The following is a 27,171-nucleotide window of genomic DNA, read 5'->3' as shown; positions in this document are numbered from 1 at the left end:
TTCTACTTAGAGAAGGATTGTTATGTAGTGCCTATACATAGGGCTCAGTGTAAAAATATAGATACACAATTCAATAATAATATTTTTTCCTATATTTCTCCTATTTTACACCATCAGTTTTTCAAGGAGAGAGCAATAAGGAGGAAGAGATGATTTTCCCAGATCCATATGATAGTGGAAAGTGAATTTTGGAGAAAGAATTCAGGGGAGGCTTGTGGGCATTTGGATAGACCTGACGTGATAACATACTCAATGAGAAAAAAGCAGAAGAAGCCATTACAAAATCTGCTAAAGCTGAATCCTCTCCAGTTTGCCTATTGCTCATAGAAGGAGTCAGATCTTGTAACAAACATCCTTTAACTAATCTTGTCTCCTATACTTCCCTGTCTCCCTCCTATAGAGCTTTTGCCTTGTCTATTTCTTCCTGCATATTCCACAAAATTTAAGGGAGTTGCAGATCCTAAATGGAAGCAAGTTATGATTGAAGAAATGAAGGCCTTGTTAAAAAAACTAAGACTTGGGAACTTGTCACTTCACCACCAGACAAAAAGTTGGTTCGTTGCAAATGGATCCTCACTGTGAAATATAAAGATGATGTCTCAAATGAAAGATTCAAAGCATGATTGGTGACTAAGAGATTCACTCAAACTTATGGAGTTGATTATCATAAAATGTTTGCCTTAGTTGCAAAGACGAACACTATCAGAATTATCTTGTCATCTAAAGCTAATCTTGATTGGGACTTACAATAGTTATTCACTTGGAAGAACAGGTGTTTATGGAGATCCCTTGTAACGCCTCAAAAATATGGGCGTGTACACTGGCCAGGAAGTGCGAAGTCAGTTATGCAGGCGGCATATGATGAAGGAGGGGTTGAAGTAGCAATATGAGGCATAGAGACTTGGCAAGTGGCAACGACCATATAAGATGTTGCATGACATGCCTTAACGGTGCCAAAGATATTTGACAAGGACTTGGGGTGCACCCAAGGGTCTAGCCCATCGGCGAAGGCCATGTGCGGCGAGGTATGTCATTGCCGCGCGTTCTCGAGCTAAAGGTGGTAATTGGGGATTCCGGGCAAGGGACTTGTTCGTAGCATGTTCTTATATATGCTTACCAAATTTGGAGTCATTTGGATATGGGCTTGACTTAGCCAACGACCAGTGGTATTATCGTAATTATCCAATGTGTCTGAAGGCTATAACCCGTTCTACAAGAATAGGAGTGGGATGAAACTTCATGGAGGGGTGAAGGAAGTCATAGGCTTAACTTTCGGGTATCGAAGAGCTACAAAGGGAAAGAGAATGTTCTGGACAAAGAAGTCTAGTTCATAGATATATGTGAACGCCGACACTTTGATATGTGAAGTACTTGCCAGAAGTATGTCCCAAAGGAAGTGCAAAGTGCCTACAGGTGCAGAGCACATGATGTGCCAAAAGTGCCATGTTGAAGCATTAGATGCTAGAGGTCGGGTTGTATGCCGATTGGGACAAAATTGTGTTTGTGAAAGGACTATAGAAGTATGGTTGGCATGGATGCCACATCGAGGGATGCCTACCTTTCTGGCCAATCAGGTCGAGGTATGTTTGTGTTGTTGAAGAGAATGTCCGAAAGGAAATGGATGTCTTCTGGTGAAAGTAAGGCACGGTGGGACTGTGAGTTATCTATGGGGGTTCTCAAATTCTAGACCGGGCTAGAGATGTCAAGGGCATGCTTACAGTGCCTCCAATGCTTTAGTTTTGTTTGCAGTACTAGACAGTTTGCACCATGATTTGTCTAGTTACTAGGCCGTACTCAAAATGCAAAGTACATGCTTACGAGGCCTCAAATTTTGTAGTCTTGTTTGCGGCGCTAGTACTATTGCAAGTGCATTGCAAGGAAGAAATAGGTTCCGAACAGTTGTAGGTCGTGAGGGTCATGGTGTGGTTGACGTGAGTGTCACGACGAAGTAAGTCACTAGAGAGTGCAGGTGTGGAGGCACCGTCCAAGTGAACACCGGGAGGTGAAATGCAGATGCAGCTTAGACAATACTTAGGGGAGGAAGTGCGAGGAGCATGAATCCAACTTAAGATGAGCTCGAAAGAGTTCCATCACACATGGATTTGGGAACCACAATGTAAATCCCCAAGGGTACATACTTCGGGTGTTCGTTGGTGTTGTATGTCATCGAGATGATGACTGTCTTACCTATATGAGGGTGTAACACCCCAAAAATATGGGTGTGTACACTGGCTAGGAAGTGCGGGCCAAGAAGGTCGCACCTATGTTAGCCATGCATGCAACATGTGTTGACGAAGGGGCTGAAGTATGAATATGAGGTATAGAGACATGGCACGACGCAACAACCATATGAGATGTTGCATGACATGCCTTAAGAGTGCCAAAGATGTTTCACAAGGACTTGGGGTGCACAAGGGACTAGCTCGTCAGCGAAAGCCCCGTGCGGCGAGGTATGTCACTACCGCACGTTCTCGAGCTAAAGGTGGAATCTAGGGATTCCAGGATAGGGACTTGTTCATAGCATGTTTTTATATATGCTTAGTTGCTTACCAAATTTGGGGTCATTTGTAGGTCGTTTGGATATGTGATTGACTTAGCCAAGGACTAGTGCCATTTTCGTAATCATCCAATGTGTCTGAAAGCTATAACCTTTTCTACGAGTGTGGGAATGGGATGAAACTTAATAGAGGTTTGAAGGAAGTCAAGAGGAGTAAGTACAACCAAATGAAACCTCATTGGAGTTCGGTACAACAATCTATGGCCCAGGATGTTTGTGAGCCTCTTTGTCTACAAAAGTTACTAGAAGAATTGAGATTTTTCTAAAATAGGAAACATCCCTTATATTGCGATTACAAAGATGCAATCAGTATAGCTAAATTACGTTCAGTATGACCCAACAAAACATATTGAAATCAATCAGCACTTCATCAAAGAGAGAGGCACTCTAGTGGCACCTTGAGTTTACTTTATGTACCGTCAAAAAAACAATTGACGGGTGTGCATACAAAAGGCATCAGCAACAGAACTTTTTCATATTTTCTTTACAAGTTAGATATGTGCAACATCTTTCCTCCAACTTGAAGGGAGGAGCATTGGTGTTTAACTGCTAATTAATTAGTATGATTTTAGGAGACTTTATTTTTCCTTATCCTAGCGTAATTATCGGACTAGAATATTTCCTTTTATTGTAATAATTGATTGTCTTTCCTTAATCGGTTACGATTCACTTGTATAAATAGCTCTTCTCATGGGATGTAAAGACATACTAAAATACAAAGAAGTCTTTCTTCGTTCTCAAATTCTACAGAGATTCAATACCTGTAAAAGATCTTGTCCAATATAAGGATGGGTAAGACGGTTGAAGTCCCATAATCCTTCTGAGTCGAGTTCTTCCTGCAAAGTAACCAGTAAGTGGATTTAATAGACTCTCTTTACCTAAATGATATAAGAACAATCTAAACCTTACAAGAATTGTAGAAAGAAGTAACTCTCACAAGTAAAGTATTAGATACCTGACTAATAGGAATAGAAGGTCGAAATTTTCCACAAAGGCCAGTCATTGCATGTTCTGGGAGCTCCCATATTCTGAAGAATCCCAATATGTGATCAATCCTATAAGCTGTAAAGTACTTCCCCATCTGTAAAATGACAACATTGATAAAGTTTGAAATGAACACGTAAAAATTAAAGTACCAGAGTAGGAAAGGAAAAGGCAGGAACTAAGTTTTAGGTACCTGTGTTAGACGAGCACGCCACCACCCATAGTTATCTTTTGACATTTCTTCCCAATTATAAGTGGGGAATCCCCAATTCTGGCCATTTTTATCAAAATAGTCAGGGGGTGCCCCAGTTGAGGTGTTCATGCGAAACAAATTTGGGTAGACCCAGGTATCGACACTATTCCTATCAACACCAATGGGCAGGTCACCTTTCAGCACTACACCTTTCTTTCGCGCATATTCCGCAGCTTCTGATAACTGATATGGAAAGCTTTAGTGTATAATAGCAGTTTTTCGTATACAACAAAGATAAAAAATTCACAGAGGAATACAGAATACATAAAGATTGTGTTTACTTGTAGATGTAAATGGAACTGGATGTAGTAATAAAAACTAACAACTTCATAGTGCAAGCTTTCTTTAGAGATTAGTTTCTCAAGCTGCAGTAACAGGAAATACATTGTAAGTACGAAACCAATAGGGGGATTACGAGGCTACCTGAACTTAATTGTTTCTATGCTTGAACTTAAGCGGTATTACCTTTTCTTTTGAAAATTCAGAAAACCGGCCCCATTGACTGCGCTCAGATGTTTCGAAGAAGTTCCGCAGAAAACAGAAAGCAGCATAGGGTTTCAACCATTCCTGCACTTAACAATAAAGGACCAATGCAAAAGCATAATTAAGATCGGCATATTCCAGTCAATTTGCAGGGAAGGAAACATATTAACTATATTATGCTTACAAACTAAAATTTACATTGAAAGGATCTCAAGGTTCTTTTTTTCTTCTCATTTCCTTTACTCCAGCCAGCCATTAGAGTAAACATAGCCAAAAAAAATGTGGCTAACTTAAAGTTTTGAATCCCAAATGTAATGAAATTAAATCCTGAAGAACCTGATTTTCAGAAAAGAACTCCTGGAATGATTTTGAGTTTAGTATGGTCTCCTTCTCACGAGTGAAAATTTTCTTGGCAATAGAAAGTTTTGTAGCCATGCAAGCTTCATAATCTACATCCTGCAATAATCATAGGCCAGACAAAAAGATAAGGAAATTATCAGATTTATGAATATATATGTCCTTCATGATGGAACTGTTTGACCTAAGAGAATGTTCTACAAATTTACACATAAGAGACTGTAGAGAAAGGAATGGCATGCTGTGGTCATGGTGGTCAATTGGTAGTGGTAATGTAGTCACATCAATACTGGTATGGCAGCAGTCAAGGTCTAGGAGGTTTAAGAGCAATTTTGCTGTATGAAAAACTTCATAGCTAGGTGATCTGACAGGAAATTGGTTGCAACAAGGAGCTTGTATAGAAGCAGCAATTAAGATGAACATGAATGCCTTTGTTCCCAACAAACTCTGAAAGCAGATTCAAAATCGAAGAGTTTTGTGAATACCTTTTTATCCAACTGAACTCTTGCCTCCCTGATCTCTTGCTGTGAATGAGTAGAGAAATAGTCACACAAGTTCAAGATATAAATGGAATTTCACTGTTCAGCTGATCCAACAAAAAAAGGTGTTTTATACACAGATGCAACATAATAAAGACTAAAATGAACACCTTGATATCCTCTGGAATGTTCTCTGAAATGGCCTCTACCCGTAGGTATAATGGGTGCAATGCAAATACTGAGAGGGAGCTGTATTGCATCAAGCATGAAAATGGAACAACTAATATCAAATTAGTAATTCTATATAACAGAGCTTAAAATAACAGAAAATTCATTAGCTCACCTAATAGACAAAGTTTAAGGATATAGCAAACACGAAATTTGATAGATATTAATGCTTCACTACTAAATTGGCCAATTATATGAACTGGGGTACAGCAAATATTTCATGCACTCTGTTTTCAATAAACAGAAGCAATCATTCTATCAAGATTGTCTTATTGTTTATGCAGTTACAAACCCTATCAGAAAGCTTCCAGAAAGAACTCAAGAAATGCATATACTCCTTTTGAATCAAATTTTCCTTTTCTGTTCAACCTAATAAAGGAGCATTCCTTCATCCATATAGGAGACCTAAATCTTAATCGCCAAATGTAGGATCAAATACGAATCTATGTAGCATTATTCCTTTTTTCCTCAGCTTAGGCTTTAGATAGAGGTAACTTAGTATGTTGCTAAAGGGAGCAGGAGTATGGGTATACAGACCACTCAATTTGTGTATTCCAGGTTTACTATTGCTGACCATACACTAAGATTTAGAACTTGAACTGTATTTCTGTAGCTGAAAGTTGGCAGTTTTACTGATTATAAAGCAGGTTCAAAAGCACTAACGCTGGATAAACAATACTTTGTCATCAATCCACTATTTATGTTGTTGATAAATTATCAAGATGGAATCAATCTGATCTATATGATGATTCGGAGCTCAAATCAAAATCCTTAACAACGAAAATTACCTATAAGGGTATGAATCCCACCACATACAGTTGACTGATGTATCATTGATGGGCAAAAGCTGAACCAAATGAAAGCCAGATTCAACAGCCCAATCTACAAGTAACTTCAGGTCAAGAAACTCCCCAACTCCAAGATCAGCCTCTGATCGTACAGAAAACATGGGTATTGAGACACCCGCTCCCCTCCACGGCATTTCCTGATAATAACACAGATTGGCTTTCTTTTCAGCTTATACTCCCGTATCAATTTAACAAACATAAAAAGCCACTGTTTATATCTTATAGCTGACTTACCCGCATTAAGCCATCTGAAAGAACTACAAATCCAGATTCACCTGTTGTGACATCAACAGAAATCTCGCGACTGGCACCACATTCCACTGATGTTCCAGCCTCACTATGTTTGCAATACTTGTATGTTTAAAGCATTAAGGAAGAAAGAGTGTACATGAAAGAAATTACTGTCAAGTTTATGATAAAATGGAACTGCATTTAGCCTATAACTCAGGCAGACAAAAGGATATTTTAAAGGGAAGTCATCTTTTCCCATAACGCAGGCTGCCTGCCATAACGAATCGCCAGCATACGCGAGCTTAAGGCCATCCTGAATCTTCCATTGCCCAAGATTTAAGGAGCTACCAAGCACATAAATCTACAGGATAACATGTATATCAGGTCTGACATCAAGATGGATTGCAAGGATATTAATGGGCACATAAACAAAAAAACATATGCATGTAAAAATAGCAAAGGTTGTTCTGTGAAAAGAGATCTTACAGATGTTCCTTCCTCTAAATAGGGGCAGCAGATTCTGAATTGCAGAATAACTGAACCTGTTTCAGCAGTAACATTAGAAAGCACATTTCAACTAAGATTGTTTCATAGATAGAGCATCCAACAGAGAAAATTACCATCCTGGTCCAGCTTATTCTGAGTGATCTCCAGGGGCCTTTCACTACCCAAACTCCAACTTGTCCGAAAGATGACATCCTTAAATGCACTTCTAAAAGGGATATTGTCGGAACCAGTCTGCAACGGAAGAAAAAACTTAAGTTGCTAGACCAAAGTCAAAACAAAAGGAAATTGTTGAAAAGGGTGTTGATTACAAAGAAAAATTAAATACATAAGAAGCACGTTTGAGGTCATTTTGCAGAATATATTGAATATCATATCAGTCAACTGCAACATACACAGTGTAATCCCCCAAGTGAGGTGTGGAGAGGGTGGTGTGTACTGTTGAAATTGGCTTTTAAGTTACTGTAGTAGTTTTTAGCAAAATAAGTTGTTTAATTTAAGATAATTTAAATTTTTGAATTTTAGTTAGGTTGTTTAAGTAATGAGATATTTTAGGTTGTTTTAAATTTCAAATTATGTAGATTATGTATCTTATGTTGGCTATTTAAAGCCCTCAATGCTTATTAAAATAATTGAGAGCTATTGAAAGTCATTCCAATCCATTGAGAGACATTTCAATCAATTCTTTTTGCTGCCCCATTTTTTAAAAAACACCAACAATGGTATCAAGAGCTTCATTGACCTTACGGGATCTGTGAAATCTTCAAAAGAACTACCATACAATTATTAACCCGTAAGGGTATCCTTGTAACCCATCAAGGCTACTGTTTTCAAACCATGCTTTTTCAATGCACATGCTTTTTTCAACCAATTTTTAACCTACAAAAAGGGCAAGCAGCAATCTCTCTTTGAATGCCCAAAAAAATTTCACTGGCAGTGAAAATGAAATCATATTTTATAACCTATGTCATATAAGTTGTTCTGATGGAAGAAAAATACTTACAACAATACTTTGCAAATCCTATAATTGTCCAAATAAAACCACTTTCTGAAGAACTTATACACAATACAATGACATGGAAGGTGTATTTGAAGATCAAAATCAAAAGAAGAAAAGAAAGAATAGAAGAAAGATCGTCAATATCCAAAAGATATGCAAGTTCAAAAATAATCAAGAGAAATTCAGCATCAACTGCTAGAGCAAAATTTGAGGAGGAGCATTTTTTAAAATTGCAGTAACTAAAGCAAAGGAGGAGTGTTGAAATTTGTTTTTAAGTTACTGCAGTAGTTTTTAGCAAAATAAGATGTTTAAGTTAAGATAATTTGAATTTTGAATTTTGAATTATAGTTAGGTTGTTTGAGTTATTGAGATATTTTAGGTTGTTTTAAATTTCAAATTATACAGATTTTGTATTTTATGTTGGCTATTTAACGCCCTCAATGCTTAATAAAATAATTGAAAGCTATTGAAAGTCATTTCAATCAATTCTTTTTGCTGCCCCATTTTAAAAAAAACAACATGTACACAGCTTTACCCTTACCTTGTGAAGGTGGAGAGGTTGTTTTCGATAGACCCTTGGCTCAAGTAAAGTACATCAACATCAGCATTCCTCTTTGATGTCGGTGTCGCATGAACCTGACCAGCCAAAAAGGGCACGGCCAGGTCCAAGACGAGCATCAACAATAAAAGTATTAAGATAGAAAAGAAAATTTGTAGAATGGACTATTGATGAGCCTATAGATTCTTCTTACACCCATCTTTGTGACTAAGGAGAGTTTATTCAAATTACCTCTACTTATATAAAGAGACAAACAATTTGCTAATCTACCCCAAAGATTTTGTGTGAAGATCATTTGGCATTTAAAGCAAATGACCATTTTGTCATCAATGATAATGAGATCCTTCTTACCAGACCTGGGCGTTCTAAAGGGAGAAAAGAAGGTATAATTGTGTCAAGGCAAGGCACATTCATTAGTCGCTTAACTCGTTCCTTCAATTGTGCCATAATATTCCTTGATAGTTCTTGTGTTGTGCAGAACAGCAATACAAGACAAACAATTGGTGTCGGGCATATTTCACAAGGCTTTTACTAAACTCTCCCAATTCCTCCACAGCATAACCTGTTGCAGATCCTCCAAATGAACCAAAAACCCCTTGTATACAGGTTTTATGCCTCACATTAGAGTAAAGTCTTATGTCACTTCACAGGGATTTAATAAGTGAACCAAAGCTGAAGGCTTTAGAAGAAGAATGCGTAACGTCAGACAACCATGATGAAGTATCTTTTTAACAAACCCAAACAAACCTCAGAGCTTGTGGCACTTGGAACATTAACCACCCATCTTTACAATTCCCAAATTAAAGTGATCAATATGAATGGTTAATAAAGGACGGCATTTCGCTTCAGCCCTTTAAAAGACTATGCTACCTCTACTAGAGGAGGAGAAAAATATGTAATGGCAACCCCGTTACAAAATTCTGATGTCCCAAGGAGGAGAGAAGAAGAGGGGAAAGTTCAAAACTATGATAAACTCTTCTTCTTTTTTCTGGAGTAAAAGTAAGCACCGAAGAACACCCAAAAGATGCAATATTTTCAAGGATACAGAAGAAATGAAATTACTGAGAACACTTGTGAGACTTGCACTGCTATTCTAGACCAACTTTCACTTGTTCTTTCATCAGTGATGTGTAACAGTACATATCCAATCAATAGTTCATTCATATATTTATCATATACATTCACTTCCCATGTTCTATTTAGTTTAGAAAATATTTTTAAAAAAAATAATAATAATATCTATTTTTTCTGGTGATAAGGTTTAAAAAAAACAAGTATCTTAAGGAATTAATAAACAGACCTAGTGTTTTTAGGAATTAATGTAGAGTCATTTGGATAAATAATTTAGGAAGTTCTAAAGGTTTTACTAATAACCTCCTTTAAATTTCTCAAGTATAATATTTTTGCAGATGTATATTTATGAGCAATATATATTATCTCCTGCATATTGTTAAATGTGCAGCTAGACCAAGATTTAAATTGACTAAATTGGTAGGATACAATACAGAAAAAAGATTTCAGGTGCCATTAAAAGGAAGAATGTCAAATGAAAAGATGTTCATTCTCTATTCTCTGTCTGTCAATAGTTAGAACTACTGTTTTAGCTGAATACACGATAGACATTTATCAAAGAGAAAAAGTTAAGATAATCTGGAAACAACCCAGAATAATATTTCAGCAATTTTTCAAATACTTCTCCGGAGTGATAAGGGGAAGACCACAGAAGATTGTGAATATAGAATAACAGGGCGGAGAATGCTTCAGAATCCCTAAAATTTTCAATCCTTTTTAATTTCAGGAATCACAATTCAAAGAGAATTAAACTTAAGCGACCACTGGGTATGTGGAAACGCATGTTTTTGAAATTTTAAAGCGAAATAGCCAAATGAATAAAGAATGAGGATTGAGAATACTACAAGAAGATTAAAGGTACACATGAGGATAATGAGAAATAGAGAAAACAAATTTGAACAATTTTGTCATCTTTTGATTCATCATTTAGTTCATACAAAATGTCTTTGACAACTACATACTAGTGGAAGAGTCATATGCCGTAAGAAAGAATTTTAGGAGCAACTCGCATACCTTCCTTTCTCATAATTAAGTTCATCCAAGGAACACGCATCCTAGGTGGTGCAGTAATCACGAAACAGTTTGAGAAAGGGACACAGAACAACTGGCATATCTTCCTTTCTCATAAGCCACAACAAAGTTCATCAAGGGACACGAATGCTTAGTATTGAAAAAACAGTATGAGAAAGAGAGGCAATAAAATTAGCACCTGCCAGAGATCACGAAGTTCTAGTGACTGCCCATCCTGAAGTCCATCAGGAAGCAACAGTTTCCTTTTCTTTCCAACCTCCCATCGCAGGATATTTCTTCTATCATCCACCACATAGTAACTGTACTCACTTTGATATCCAGGAGGAACTGGAATGCTTCCGGACCATACAAGCTCTTCCCCTTGGTGAGAAGGCTTCAATAATAGACCCTTTTTCACATTCCATGAACCAAGCAACCGATCTGAACCACAGATGAGAAGGTTCTGCCCCCACTGAGTATAGTATGGGATTCTGAAGCTCACCTTCCTTGACTTCAACCCCGAATTCACCATCTTAAACTGAATAAAACCAAGTGGAACTCCTCAAAATGTAACAAAACCAATTAATTAGTTGTACAAAACAATGTCAACAGGTTTCAGAGTATCAAATGCAGAGATTGAATTTGCATAAAGCATAGTACTGAAATGCATGAACCAACTTTGTAACTCCCTCAATTGAAACCCTAGGCTAATCAAAATTAACATTTATAATATGAAGTGGAACAGACACTTTAAAATGAAGAATATGGGTGGTTATATAACTATTAGATTAAATGTGTTTTGGCATAAATATGAACAACTGTATCATAGTCAGATTGAATTTTGAGCTGATTAAACTTATTACAAAGAGGTATAACATAACAGTGATAATAAGTATAGTAAAAGTTGAATTGTTACCTTTAGTCGAATGAAGTCTCCACCACCACCTCTAGTCCAGAGGTTTGTTTTTGTGAAGAAGATGAGGAATGAGAAAGTTGGGGTCTCGATAAAATACAAAAACGAATTGAAAAAGATATCAAACAGATTTTTTCTCTTTCTTACTGATTGAGTGAGTGGCTAACGCTTTTCACGTGAGAGAACAGGTGGTGATGAATCATAAATTCTAACGTCAATTTTGGATGACTCGATCTTCACTCACATGCCTTAACTATAGGACCAGCTGTTTCCATTAAGTCCCAAATATGTTGTTCACCTCAACCTCCAACATTTAATTTAATTTTATTTTGAGGTTGCCCAAATTTGTTATATGTAGTTAATACCAAAATCTTAAATAATAAATGTATATATGAAACAGGTGAAAATCATTTCCACCTTCAACTTTGCTTTAAAAATTAAACCCTCTTCTCAACTTTAAACAATAATTAAACTTCCTTCCCCTTTATCATATGCATTGTCTATTTTACCCGTATTTTAATATAATAAGCATTAAGCGTGTTTATGCATGTATGCGTATATTTTTGTCTTCCTCCAATCTCTTACTCTGTGTGTTTCATATTACTTGACCATTCTTGAGATGACACTCCTTAAAAAAGGGAAAATGCTCAACTATATCATCAAACTTTTAGAAAGAGTTTATTTATGTCATTCATTAAAAGTTTGGTTTATTTATGTCATTGTTGTTAAAGAAAAGACTCATTCATGCCATTTTTTTAACTCCAGTTTTGCGAAACCATTTTTTACATCCCAAACAACTTTTAACACTTTTCAATTAGAGTTTTTGGATAAAATATACTATTTTTGCTTCTTCTTCCTTGAGAACATATAAAGAACATTAACAATTTCCAAATTTCAAACTACTTCAATTTTTCACGAAATCACCTCAAATTTCAAGAGTAGTTTCCCTTCGAGCTAGATACCAAAATTCAATATCTTTTGAGCTCGAATTCAACCTAATTCAACAAGACCCACTTGAAATTTCTTCAAAGTTTCAAACCGTCAACATTCTTTAACAATAGAATTTTCTCCACAACTTCAAATCATTTTAAATTTTAAACATAGATGCAAAAACGCTAGGGTACAAAGATCTAATGTCAAAAACATGAATCAAAACAAAATTTTGACAATTTGGACTGATTTTCATTATTTTCGAATCTTTTTTTTTAATACGGGTGAATATTTTAAACTCTACAAATGATTATTGAATTTTGGTTTTTTTAAAAAAAAATTAATGATGTAGCCAAAAATTTTAGATGACTTCGTGAAGTCTTTAGAAAGCAAAAAAGGGCTATTTTCATTTTCCAGCGTATTAATCCTATTTCAGAGCGAAGATTCAAAACCTGAATTGTGAGCCTTCTCCCTCCCTTCCACCGATGAAACTACTCTTGCAAAGTCATTCGTATAACCTTCCTTCCAGTCGAATAGATTATATGAAAGCAAAAAATTGAATATGTTGATAATTTTAGGAGTTAGTTATGTTCTTCATGTGTTCTTGGTGTTTTAAGGAAGACGAAGCAAAAAAAGTTGATTTGATCCCAAAACTCCAATTGAAAAGTTTTAAACGTTGTTTGAGGTGTAAAAAATGGTATTGCAAAACCAAAGTAAAAAAAAAGGCATGGAAGAGTCTTTTCTTCAACAGTAATGACATAAATGAGCCAAACTTTTAAAGAATGACATAAATGAGCCTTTTCAAAAAGTTCAGTGGCATATTTGAGTCTTTTAGTCACGTTCCGATCTTACACCCTAGACGTGGCCAGCACCCGAGAACCATTGCTAGTCCCCAAACGAACCCTTGGTCGGGCTCAATACTCAGCGAAAGACTTATTTCACAATATAAGAACTCAAACACAACATTAACTCATAAGGTAGGGCACTTAGCGACTCGCAAAGTGGACCCTTGGTCCGCCAAATTTTCGAGAATGTCTCCCTATGGAGGCAGCCTACTAGGCGATGGGGAGGGACTTTGGGCGATGCGCCAAGTGGGTTGGCGAGCCCTGACCTAGCTCGCCCAATATTCCAATAGCTAGGACAAATGGGGTTGCCCACTAGGCGATGGAGGCTCACTTGGCTAATCTCCAAGTGACTTTGGCATTGATACTGCCCCTCGCCGAATGGTCCAAATAAAAAAAATGTCTTCCTTCACCCTTCCCAAGGTAGTTTAGGCCCTTGCCCTCTTTCATGGTTAGTTACCCCTCACACATATAGCTCAAGTCTAGCTTACTAGGATCCTGGGTGTTACATCTTAATTGAGAGATTCTCTAACCGACAATCATTACTATGAGCTACGTGATGATACAACGTCTGGCTTACACTGCCAGAACTATCCTATACCTTGTCGGGGTATAGAACATCCTCAACTAAGTAGATCTACTAATATATGCTTAAAAGCAATAAGGAATCATCTAAAAAATATGATCCTTTACCCATGTTGGCTTACATGGTTTATGAGGATTTTGAGTTATCTGAACTCATCCTCATATCGGTCCTCAATAATTCTCCCAATAATATGTAGAACTCATGCTCAAATGTAAAAAAACATAACTCATCCTCAACTTGAGATAATTACTCAAAAGATTTTCTTAAAAGAGATATTGCTCAAAAACTCCTCATGAACTCGTTTAGAAGTCAAGGTTTCCTTTTGTTTTAAATGTAAAAGTGCTTACACTTGGGAATACTTAGTTCCTTATACTCATTTTGAAACATGAAACTCAACTCTTCTAATTCTCTTACTCATTCACTAAAGTCTTAAAAAAAGTTTTAGAAGATTATAAAAGACTTCTCATAATGACTCAAAAAGATTTCTCAAACTTTACTCTTATTCTTTACTTTGATTTGAAATGAAGATCTATGAGTTATGATTAATATATATAGGATCTCTCGATGATTAATGAAGACTTAGATGGTAAAAACAAGAGAGCGAATACATGATTCAAAGGAACGCATACAAGACGAAGAACGGAGGCGAAAGGGGCCTGATTGAGTAGACCCTTAATTGGGTAAAAAAAATGAGTAGGCCTAGTTGGGTAGGGAAAAGACCAAAATACCTCTCCTTAAAATGGATGAAAATGTCTTAACTAGAGAGGCTGCACTCAACGGGCATAACTCCTTCATCCGAACTCAAAATTTAGCTAACTCGATGGTGTTGGAAAGATGACTCAAATACCTTTGATTTGATACCTCATGGACCACCTAACTTTTTTTGTGCTAAAATTTATGGTTGTTTGAATTTGACGCAAAACTTAAAAACTGACCAAAGTTCAAGGTGTTACACTTTTCCCTTAAAAAAATAATTAAATGTATATTTTACCAAACTTACATTATTAATAATGCTTTGAAACATTAAATTTGACTACTACTACTTTATGCAGTTATTTAATACTGAAAGTTGAAATAATTTTTTTTAAAATTTTCTTAACTTCATAAATTGAACAAGTAAATTTAAAAACAACTATTTTTAGAAGGATGATCAAGTAATATAAACTGTGGGGACATTCTCTATTATCTATATGAGTAAACAAGTTTTGATTGACATTGATGAAGTACGACATCAATTATAGTTTAAAATAATTTTAAATCTAAATAAATACAATCTTTGAAAAAATTGATAATAATTAAATTATATTATTTGTATTTTCCACGTTGAAATATATTTGAATAGTTATTATTTTTTTCTATTTCAATTGTATAAATAAATACTAGAGTTTTGATTATTTTTGATTAAATTAATTTTTTCATTATGCTAATTTACCTCATTATACAACATTATTAGTGTATATACTTAATTAGTATTTTTCACATTTTAAAAAATAATTTTTATGTTTTTATGAAAAATTTGTTAAATGAATTTTAAAAAAATGAAAATGGTCATGATTTATAAAGAAGTAAGAAATTTAAAAATGATTATGAAAGGATATATATACATTTTAATGATTTAATTAGAGTAAAAGGGGCAGTTTAACTATTATTGAAAGTTGAAAAGGGAAAAGACATTTAATTAAATTATTTGTATTTTCCACATTGAAATATATTTGAATTTTTTTTTTCTATATCATTTATATAAAAGTTTTGATTATTATTGATAAAATTATTTTTTTATTAAATAATTTACTTCATTATTCAATATCATTAGTGTATATACTTAATTAGTATTCTTCACATTTTTCGCCCAAAAGATACTATGTTTATGTTTTAATAAAAAAATTGTTAAATGAATTAAGAAAATGAAAATGTCATAATTTATAAAGAAGTAAAAAAATTGAAGATGATAATAAAAGGATATAATAGGTATTTTAATGATTTTAATTAGGATAAAAGGAGGCGTTTGACTATTATTCAAAGTTGATGTGGGGGTTTGATTTTGAAAATACAAAGTTGGGGGTGAAACGATTTTCACCCTATATTGAACTAACGTCAAATGTATGACAAATTTATTCTATTTTTCATAGTAACCCATAATTTTTACCTTTTTATTTTTTAATTAGATTTTTTTTCATTTTCATCTTAGTAGTTTAGTGTATTCCATTACAAGATTGTATTCAGTTTATATATATATATATATATATATATACACACTAGATAGTAGGTGCCCGTGCCAGCACGGGCCCAATAAAATGTTACTTTTTTTTATCTCAAGTTATGTGATACAGATGAAATTTGGAGAGTCAACTAAGTTTTGTATGTTTTTTCAAAAATTAATTTGTTATAATTATAAAAAAAAATTAACGTCATTTTCGAAAAAAATATATGTTACTCCTTTTGTTCCAATTTATGTGACACATATGGAATTAAGAGAGTTCACCAAATTTCTTATATGTTGTTTTAAGTATTTTCAGACTTTCAGTTGTTAATTATTGTGATTTGTAATATCGTTTACATAACTTTCAATAATATATATTGTTCCATCTATTCAAATTCATGTGTCACCGATATAATTTCAAGAGTCGACTAAATTTTTTCTATTTTTCTATTTTCTTTTTCAGTTGTTAATTATTGTGATATATAGTACTTTTAACGTCATTTTAAATATATAATAGAATATTTTAGGTTGTTAATTATTGTGGTTTATAGAACTTTCAAACATATAACATATAGTGTGTTTGTAGGTTCTTATTAGATAGTAAAAATATTTTAAGTTGTTAATTATTGTAATTTATAGTGTATATTACGTAATTTTCAAATTTGTAATAAAATGTTTTAAATTTTTATTTTTAATGATTTATAGTATCTTAAACGTAATCTTTGAATACACGATAAATTAAAAAGAAAAGTAAGACGAATAAATTATAAATTGAATAATTAACATTTCCAAATATTAATTTGCCATAAAATGAAAGTGAAAGAAGAAGTTGTGAAATAAACAATATTGAAATAGCTTGAATTTTATTAGTTAATAGAACTTTAAAAAGATAAAAATAACTACAAATACTGAATATTACATGTGATAAGACTTGTGGGGTTTGCATAAATCCTTACATTAGTAATTTTTTTCTTCCTTTTTAGGCATTGAAAAGATCTCAATTATTCAATGTATTTACCAAAATCCATCAATGGATTTATTGTAAAAAGGTGCAAAAGAAGGGGTAAAGAAAGGATAAATGAGAGTTTGAAAAAGTACTCCAACCAAATACATTACTAGTACAATGACATAATAGGAATTAAAAAATATATTCTTGAACTATACAATTTCCAAAGCTAACTGTACAAACAATACAAACATAATAAAAAGTAGAATCATATATTAGAAAAGACATAAAGTCACCACTAAAATTGTTCCGTATTTACATAAAGACACCTTAACTTTAGCAGTGTCCTATCACCCCACATAAGTTTTTAATATCTTTGTAAATGGGCCATTTTGACCCATTTCCTCGTTTGGGTTGTTACCATGCAGTGTCATGCAGTGTTTTCACTGCCATTTACCAGTTTAAAAGTGTTACGTGTCATTTTATTTCTTCATTATATTTAATTACTTTATATCATCTTCCCCAAATTTAAATCCAAACGAGCCGTTGGCAGCCCTAATTTTACGATTTCATCCTTTTTTCCATAGCAAGATCAACGTTGGTGCTCTCTGTTTGATGAATTCATCATCTTCCTCAAGCGCAATAAGGTAGGAATTCGTTCTATCTTATAATTTTCAGTAGAAAGCGTTAATTTGAAGTTTTTTATGGTTTAATTTCTTCTTAATTTTGTGATTAGGTTTTGACTGAAAATGTCAAATGCAATGTTGAATCATATTTGTAACGATGAGAATGATCCGATGTTGCGAGTGAAATTGCGATGCGAACATGGTGACTTACTTTCAATGCAAACTTCATGGTCGAAGCACAATCCAACTTAAAGATTTTGGTCTTGTCCATGCTATCGTGTATGTTTCCTAATTCTTTTCTGGAGATCTTTTGTTTATGTATTTTTCTTTAATTTGTTTTTTTTGCGTATTTTAGGAGGATGCGTGCAACTTCTTTAGATGGAGGGACCGTGAAGATGTTGATATACTATCTAAGTACGTTATTCCGAGATTGGCAAAGAGAATTAAGGAGTTGGAAGAAGCATTGGCATGTTATGAAAGTCGTGTTGAAAGTAACCAAGTTGTGATGAAGGAGAAGAAGAAAAGCTAATCTAGTAACTTGAAGCTAATTGTCTGTCACGACCCAGACCGCCGTGATTGGCACCCACGCTAACCCTCCGATGGGAGAACCATTACTACAACACAACTAAGCAATTAAGAGGAAACTAAGTATTTAAAGATACGAAAGTAGGTTTAAATGACTAAAAGAAATTATGGAGTTCCCATAAACTCTGAAGGTCTAACAAAATAATTAATGCAGAAATTCAATCCCTAGACTTAAAGTCATTGTACCAAAACTCTAATTAACGAACAAGTCTAAGAAAAGGGGGCGCAACCACGAAAACTAACAAAACAGCCTAAACCAATAGTTTGAGTCCGAAAAGAGTGGACTTAAACAAGAAAGATCCATGGAAGCCTGAAAGAACTGGCTCACCCTTGAATTCGGTCACGCTCAATGGTCTCCTAACTGAGGTCTGTCAGTAGCCGCCTGAAGATGCCCTGTACTCAACAAAGAAAGAGAAAGTGGAGTATCAATACATAAACATAGTGTACTGGTAGGATCACATGACTACTCCCATAAGCACAATATACAACGAACAATTACAACATAGTAAGCACTCATATACATAATACAGTTCAGTTATCCTTTTAGGAACAACATATAATTTCCCAATTTCAATGACAATTAGATATAAACGAAATCATCACTAATGGACCTCTCATGGAATCCATACCTAAACTGTTAGTGTGTCGGAAAGTGACACCCGATCCAATGTATGTGTCGGAATGTGACACCCGGTCCAATATAGTGTCGAAATGCGACACCCGATCCAATCTGTGTGTCGGAACGTGACACCCAATCCAATCAGCATAACCACAATCACAATTACATCCATAATGAACAATACTCAAATCATACAATCAAGTAACATGTTCATGCCATGTATTGTTCACACATCATCATTTCATTAGATTGATTCACATTCCCTATTCACATACATGCACACATACAATGAAACAATTATTCGACATATATCACACAATAGGAAATCAAACCATCACCTATCTCTAAACCAAGCTTGAATCCTCCTAAGACACTTGAGCCTTTCCTTTTCAGATTCTTTCCGCTTGATCTTGATCTATAAACAAGTAATTTAACGCAATGATCAATAAAAAGGCCTAATTTACCCGGATTATAACAATCTTACTAACCCAAAACAAAATCCATGATCCTAATGTTCAGCTAGGGATTTTTCCCACCATTAACTTCAGGCCAAAACCCTCCCCCAATGATAATTACCTAAGAGTCTAAGTTCTAGGAATTGAAATACGGATTAGGGGAGTAAAATCCTTACCTTTAACACTAAAAGTCGTGGAAAACTATCAAGAAATCACCCTAGGTCGTCTCCTAGCTCTCAAGAAAAAAGTTTTGCAGAAAATAACGATTTTGGGGTTTTTCCCCGACTTAAGTCGCGACAGGCCCACTACTACGGACCCAATCCCGCCATAACGGCCGCACCCTGGCAAATTGCATGGAGATAGAAGCACGAAATTTGAGTTCCAAGCTCCCATTTCACAACACACCTTCAACCTTTGACTTTCAGAAACTAACCTTTCACTCCACGATCAGTTTCGAGAGTTCTACTCACCCGAATTTAATTCAGTAAAGCTGTACATGATCCTTAATTTCTTGGCTATCCACCCATGTGATGAAATTCACAATTAGATCTCCCATTCATTGCCAGATTTCCCTAGACCTTACCTGAATCAAATTTCATTTAAATTTGGACTAGGTTAGATATTTTATAACACTCCAAAAAATGGTAGGTTAAGCTAGAGCCTAAACGTAAGGTTAAAAATCGTAAAATGAATCCCCGAATATAATTAGTAGGTCATTTAAGGATGTAATAAGGCTAATTTAGTCAAGACCAAGGGGCAAGTGCCAAGGCAAAGGGGCCAAGCCAAGGCTGCCCTTAGCTAGGAGCACACTACCCCACCTTCACAAGAGGGACCACGGACCATGGTCCACTCCATGACTCATGAAGTTCCCTTGGCCTTGGAAAAATGGCCACCCAAAACCTTAGCCATTGCCTCAACTTCAGGACCACAACTCGTGGTCTTGACCACGACTCATAGAGCCTTTCATGAAGGAGACTTAGGCATGGGGGCTTGGGGGTATGAGGTAGCCTAGTTACTACCTCACCCTTCATGAGTAGGACCACGAGTTGTGGTCCACTTCACGGCTTGTGAAGTGGCTCGTGAGGATGCCTTAGGCAAATGAGCCTTGTGCTCCAAAACCAAGGACACTGCCTCACCTTCACGGGTAGGAACACGGGTTGTGGTCCACACCACGACTCATGAAGGGTTGCTCGTGGTACTTGATGGGGTCAATTAAATGAGGGTCAATTAAGTCAATTCCTTTTTAGTCCAATTAAGTGGGGTTGTTTTGGGTATTTCTAAGGGTACTATATAAGTTGTTTTTAAGTCAAAATTCACAAGCCTAAGTCATTATTCTCAAACACCCAATTGAAATAAAAAACTTCCTCCTCTTTCAATATTTCTCTCTCTAAACTCAAGGAAGAAGAAAGGAGCCATTGGAGCTAGGGTTTGTGGATTTCAAAGGGTTTTCCTCAAATTTCTTGGGGATTTCTAATCAAGGAATGTATGCTTTTCATATATGGGTAGTCTCCACCCATAGAGTTCCCTCAAAAGTTGGTCTTCAAGATTCCAGTTTCCCCAAACCTAGGGTTTTCAATCTATGACATGGGTCTCCTTCCAAAACGTTTTCAATTGTTTATTTATGGTTGATTTTGGTTGGATATGATGAATTATGGTGGGATTGATGGAGTATTGTTGTTTTATGATGAAAATTCCCCATAGACCTATGTTTCCCCATATTGATAAATCATGAATTAATGATGTGGGTTGGTTGATATTATAAGTATGTCAATTGAATATGTTTATATTAATTAAGCTATTGAATCATGAAGTTCCTCCTATATTATGTAGTAATTTTATATGTTTGGGTTGATTGTGATTCAAGACCTTTGAAGGGCAAAGGTATGAGGGTTTTTACCTCTTTATGAGAATTATGTATGAGATTGTGATTTACTTAGAAAGTGAAGATCCTATGATGATTGTGTAATTGTGGTATTGTTGTAAGATCATCCTCCCCCACCCTTCCACCTGACTATGTATGATATGTTATGACTATGGTAGTATTGTTGTATTGAATGAAAGGCTATTCTCATGAACACACTATGAATATGATGTGCAAGGTTTACTCACATATGAATGATTCTAAGGTTGAAAGGATATTCTCACCTAATGAATCTATGAGCTATTATGACACCATGTTGACTTGAGTGCCTAGTGCATTCTTTCATGAACATGAACTTAAGTAAAGTCTTAATATGACTTTAAAGGGAATTATTCTTAGCACCGAGTGGGTATTAAAATGAAATGGAAGCTTTTACGTTAGGTCTTTAGCTAGTGGATCCACCTAAAAGCTATTATGTAAGTTCTACCTTAGGCAAGTAGGACATCTCTTTTTGGTGTGGGAGTAAGACACCGGATTCCATGTAGCTCACATGGTCTATGTCGGTTAAGGCTAAATTTCCCTATATGATAAGAATATGAATTATGTTAAGAACATGGACTTTAACTATGATTTCTCAAGAGGTACTTAGTGTGAGTGAGGGTATGGGACTCCATTTATGAATTGCACAAGTGGGTTTTGAGAGGGGTTGTGGTAAGGTTCTTTTATGTTATGAAGACATATGAATTATGTATGTATGATATGTATGGTTGTTAACGTTGACTTTACTTGCTACAAGTTGTGAATATGAATGCTTCCTTGTATGTGAGTATTGACTATGAATGAGGTTAATGTATGATATGTATGATGTTGGTGACCCAAAAGTGGTACTTGGTATTTGGTAGGGTTATGGATCTTGCCTTTGTATTGCACTAGTATAACTTTGGGGTTGCTTATGATATGGTTTGACTTATGTTTCTTCATAAATGTGCATGATGGCTTTTAAACTTGATAAATGCATGATTTCAACTAAATGTCCCTTTTTAAGCATGCTTTAAGGATTTTTATGCATGACTTCCATACTAAGTACTTTGTGTGCTAACCCATATTTCTACATTTAATATGAGTGTAGGTTCCGGTCGTTGAGACATACTTCTCCTTTCAAGTGAAACTTGGGTTGACTATTCCCTAAGCTTGGTGAGTCCTCATGGTTCAAGGACAAAATGTTATTATTTTCTAGCTTCTATTGTACTTTCTACTTTTGAGACTTTATTGTAAAGGGCTTTGACCCTAATTGTATTCTCTATTGGTGATGGAGACAAGGTCTAGATTCTTATAATCGTTTATGAAAAAGAAGTTGACTTCGACTGTAAAAGTTTCAAATTTTCCGCATCATTTCTATGACTTTATGTTTATGATTATGCTAAGGGCTTGTATGAGACCCCTTTGGGGTCAAGTACGCCGTGTTGCTCCTAGGGTGTAACCCCGGGTCGTGACAAACTTGGTAATCAGAGCACAAGGTTTAGTATGATTCTAGGATGATGTCTTATGAACCACGTCTAGTAGAGTCTTGTTCATTAGTGCGAATCGCGTCATACTTATGAATGAGAGGCTATAAGATGATTAGGAACTTTCACTTCTTTCATTACTCGTTAGTCGTGCCTTAGAGATTTAACTCTATGAAGTCCTTTTCCTAACCCTTCTCTTGTGTATATAGGAGATGAATACAAGAAGGGCGAATGCATGAAGGGTGGAAGAAGAGATGGTGAATGAGGGATTTCCTCCCCAAGGTCCCCAAGGTGCTCAAGAGCCTCAAGTTCCTCAAGCTCCTATTGATGTGGGGGCTATGAAAAATGTGGAAATAAGGTCGGCTCTCCAAACATTGACTCATGATTTGACGGCTCAAGTCACGAGGGATGCTAGAGTTCAAGTGAACCCCAATGTAACTACAACCACTTCAAGGATAAGGGATTTCACTAGAATGAATCCCCTTTGTTATTTGCCTCCAAGGTGGAGGAGGACCCACAAGGGTTTGTTGATGAGGTGTTTAAAGTGCTTGATTCTATGGGGGTGTCTTCCTAAGATAAGGTGGAACTAGCCGCCTATCAACTGAAGGATGTGGCTCAAGTTTGGTACGAGCAATGGAAGGGTGAGAGACCCGTAGGAGCGGGATCGGTAGATTGGGAATTGTTCAAGTCGTTGTTCCTTGATAGATTTTTTCCCTTAGAGTTGAGGGAACGAAAGATGCAAGAATTCATCAACCTTCGTCAAGGAGGTATGAGTGTGATAGAGTATGGCCTTAGGTTCACCCAATTGTCTAAGTATGCTCCAACCTTGGTGGCGGACTCTAGGGCAAAGATGAACAAATTTGTTATGGGGATATCCGACTTGGTAGTCAATGAATGTCGTTCGGCAATGCTCATCCCAAGTATGAATATTTCACGTCTTATGGTTCATGCCGAACAAATTGAGGAACAAAAGCTTAAGCAAGTGAATAGGGGAGTAAATAAGGCAAGGACCGATGATGAAAATTCTTCTAAAGGTAAATTTGAGAGTCAAGGTAAACCAAGGTTCAAGAGAAGGTTCTCCAACCAAGGCTCCTCTAGTTCTCCAAGGTTCAACAAGGATAGGGTGTCCAACCCTAAGCCACAAGGAGGTAATAGTGGTGGTTCTTATGTGGATAGGCCAAATTGTGCAAAATGCGGCAAGAAACATGGTGGTAAGAGTGGTCATTTGATGAGGGATTGTCCCATGGTGAGTGAGTTTCCGGAAGTCTTTCCTGATGACTTGCCCGATATTCCTCCCGAACAAGAAATAGACTTCGGCATTGATCTTTTGCTGGATACACAACCTATATACATCCCTCTGTATCGAATGGCTCCAGCCGAATTAAAAGAGTTTAAGGAACAACTTAAGGATTTGTTAGACAAGGGATTTATTCAACCAAGCATCTCTCCATGGGGTGCACCGGTATTGTTCGTGATACGCTCAAATTACACCTCCCTAAAGAAGTATAAGTGATCGTTATCAAGTAAAGAACCCAACTTAGAGGTTGGGGTCGATCCCACGAGGAATATGGTTTAGACTTAACTTTAACCCACGATTATATTCGTTTAGTCAACGTACTTCCAAAACAAATAATTAAAGGGGGGGGGGGATTTGTGAAACAAATTCTGGAAATTATGTGAACAATCAGTGAACAAGATTTAAACTTCAGTTGTTATCAAGATGAGAGAGAAACTAAGGTGTACGTGTTCCCCATAAGCTCATAACGTGATAATCTTAGTAATAGTAATCCTTTCGTAGTGTATTACATGCAAAGTGATAAGTTAGGTATCTCTAATTCCTTGGTCTGGCAACTAGAGAATTTCACCCCGCACCTTGGTCCGGCTACGTGTGTATAATTTACTAACCCTTACCTTTACCTCATATTAGACATCACATCAATGTATGACTTAGTTTTCACCCTCGCACTAATTGAAATTAGACTATTAGATAGTATCACACTAAATCTATGTTGATAATTATTTTCTTATTAACTACCTCCTTGGTCCTACAAGTAGCAACAACACGAGTTCTAACGCATGCACTCGTTAAAAAGACTTCTAAATAAAAGAATTATCAATGCATGCAATAATACTATTCAAGAACTACTTAGTTACTATTCATACATTGTTAATCGCTCATGGTTCCCACAACCCTAGTTGTGGATTTAGTTACCCATAGTAGCAAGAACACAATTCATATGTTTAGATGAAGAAATCATGAACTTACGTAATGAGAAGAATAAACCCAGAATCTCAACTTGAATTTCAAAGTCAAAATCTTCAAAACGAACTTAGGAAATCAAGAATCACTAAAATTGCAAGTTAATCTCCCAAGCCAAAAACTAGAATAAAAGTAATAAGGTCTAACCCCCATCAATGAGGTTTACATGCACTATATATAGGAAAACAAGTCCCAACTAAAAAGGAAACGAAATAGGAAAATAAAGTTTCAGAATGCGGTTTCGATCTATGACACTGACCTACGGACCGTGGATTGACCTACTGTCCGTAGGTCCCTTCCGTGTTTTAGGACTTAGGCAAATTTTCCAACTTCAAAAATCTTCAACTCTAACACAATCAATAGATCAAAAGTATGGACCGTGGTTCGATCCACGGTCCATGGATCCTCCTCCGTAGCTCCATACTTAGACTTGTCAAAATCTGGTACTGGAACCCTCTCTCTGAATCATTTGACGGAACTGCAGGACGACCCGTAGGTCGACCTACGGTCCGTCGCTCGACCTACGGTCCGTCGCTTGTAACCGTGGTTCCACACTTGGTCAATAATTCCCTGATTTTCCTTCAAGCGTTGGCTGCCCATCTACGTCTACCATCTACGGGGAGTGACTGGACCTACGGTCCGTAAGTCATGTCCGTAGATGCCCTTTTCTGCACATTCTTCAGCGGTGCCTTTCAACTTCCACTTCCGAACTTATTTCTTGCAAACATGATAAAAACACATTAATACCAATACAAAATGGCCCTAGACAGACACAACTTTTAAGTGAAATGTATTAAAAATACCGTAAACGAACGATATATCAACACCCTCAACTTAAATTCGTTGTTTGTCCTCAAGCGACACACTAAGACTCTAAACGACACTTGTGTAGAAGTAGACATTCAAGAAAAAGCAATCACATGTCTTTCTATCCCGACTCTCTTTTTGAGTGCACATATTTTCTCTTAGACTCAACAAGCTAACTCATGCGGATCAAAATATGACAAAGATCGACCAATCAACACACAACATACACTGTTTTGCTATCACCAAGGTAGTAACTTTCTGACAATGTAACTAGTGCCCTTACTTCGAACGAAATCCCTTTTTCACACAATGAATATGATTTTGAGTACAAGGATTCATTCAACACTCACACTCATATGTAATTTCAAGCACAGTTAGTGCTTAATACCATAGGCTTGCCCTTATATTCACTGCTTAGACTCTCCAAACTAGTTGTTAAGATCATTATAAGACTTTTCTTAACTTGTAACGTAGGTTCAGGGTGAGGTGTGGTACATTTAAATACTTTTTAGTGACTTTCTGCCCTCCTTGACATTACATTGGCTATTTACTTCTTCCTTGACCTATTTTTTTGGCAACTTTTCATCTCAATTTCTTTCCCTTAACTCTTTTCAACCAAGGATGCGATTTTTGACTTCATCTTTTTTTGACTCTTATTTTGCACTTTCTTCTTTTTCTTTCACTTTCTTTTTCTTTTATTTCTTTCAACACTTTTCTTTTGCTTCTTTTGCACAAAGTCACATCCTCTTTCTGTAACACCCCGAAAATTTTGTAGGTTGAACTAGAGCCTAAACGTAGTGTCAATGAGGTATAAAATGAATTCCCCTAAGTTAGTAGACCATCTAGGTGTGCTATGGTGGTCTATGAGTTAAAGCCTAAGGGAGGAATTCCAAACAAAAGGGGTAAGCCAAGGCCTAAGGCCAAGTCTGCCCCAAATTTGGACCGACTGCCTCAAACTCCACGGCCATCACCAAGGCTCGTGGTCATGACCACTGACCGTGGGAGGCTTCGTGGAGTTTCCTTGGTCGAGGGAGAGGGACCTCCAAGTATCCCAGACAGTGCCTCACCCTTCACGAGAGGGACCACGAGTCGTGGTCCACTTCACGGCTCGTGAAGGTGGGCATGGAGTTGTCTTAGCTTTTAGGGAGTTGGGGGTTGTTAGGGTAGCTACTGCCCAAAGCACCACGGGCACCACTGCGGGCCGTGGTGCACTTGACGAGGGAGAGTGGTGGCTCGTGAACATCACTTGGCACCAAGGCTTGAAGGCCTTGCCTCCACAAGGCCAAGTCATGACCAAGACCATCACCATGGAACGTGGTCATGACCACAGATCGTGGGAGGCTCCGTGGTCTTGCCTTGGCCAAGTGTTGGCTTGTGCACGAAAGGGGAGCCACTGCCTCCAACACCACGGGCAATACCATGGCCCGTGGTGTACTTTCAAGGTCCGTGAATGTTGGCCGTGGTCCCTAAT

The 27,171-nt window shown here is 36.4% G+C and overlaps 2 protein-coding genes across 2 annotated transcripts in view; one reads left to right on the top strand and one right to left on the bottom strand.

Moving 5' to 3' along the window:
- The window catches only part of LOC125829368 (4-alpha-glucanotransferase DPE2), a 36,816-nt gene extending 25,608 nt beyond the window's left edge, over positions 1-11,208 (bottom strand). Inside the window, exons 1-14 of the mRNA XM_049508602.1 lie at positions 10,765-11,208; positions 7,041-7,158; positions 6,907-6,962; positions 6,654-6,781; positions 6,424-6,547; positions 6,130-6,326; positions 5,284-5,362; positions 5,120-5,158; positions 4,614-4,733; positions 4,260-4,361; positions 4,076-4,159; positions 3,735-3,977; positions 3,513-3,638; positions 3,319-3,393 (exon numbers count right to left, since the gene is read on the bottom strand). Coding sequence (XP_049364559.1) covers positions 3,319-3,393; positions 3,513-3,638; positions 3,735-3,977; positions 4,076-4,159; positions 4,260-4,361; positions 4,614-4,733; positions 5,120-5,158; positions 5,284-5,362; positions 6,130-6,326; positions 6,424-6,547; positions 6,654-6,781; positions 6,907-6,962; positions 7,041-7,158; positions 10,765-11,097 — 1,824 coding nt within the window. The 5' untranslated portion in view covers positions 11,098-11,208. The remainder of the gene's footprint in view (positions 1-3,318; positions 3,394-3,512; positions 3,639-3,734; positions 3,978-4,075; positions 4,160-4,259; positions 4,362-4,613; positions 4,734-5,119; positions 5,159-5,283; positions 5,363-6,129; positions 6,327-6,423; positions 6,548-6,653; positions 6,782-6,906; positions 6,963-7,040; positions 7,159-10,764) is intronic.
- The window catches only part of LOC125829366 (E3 ubiquitin ligase BIG BROTHER-related), an 882,037-nt gene that overhangs the window by 376,338 nt on the left and 478,528 nt on the right, over positions 1-27,171 (top strand). The gene's annotated exons all lie outside the window — the stretch shown is intronic.

This window comes from Solanum verrucosum, unplaced genomic scaffold (genome assembly GCF_900185275.1).
Source record: "Solanum verrucosum unplaced genomic scaffold, falcon-dt-bn FXZP01000157.1, whole genome shotgun sequence".
Taxonomy (NCBI): Eukaryota; Viridiplantae; Streptophyta; class Magnoliopsida; order Solanales; family Solanaceae; genus Solanum; species Solanum verrucosum.
This window is presented reverse-complemented; position numbering and strand designations above follow the sequence as displayed.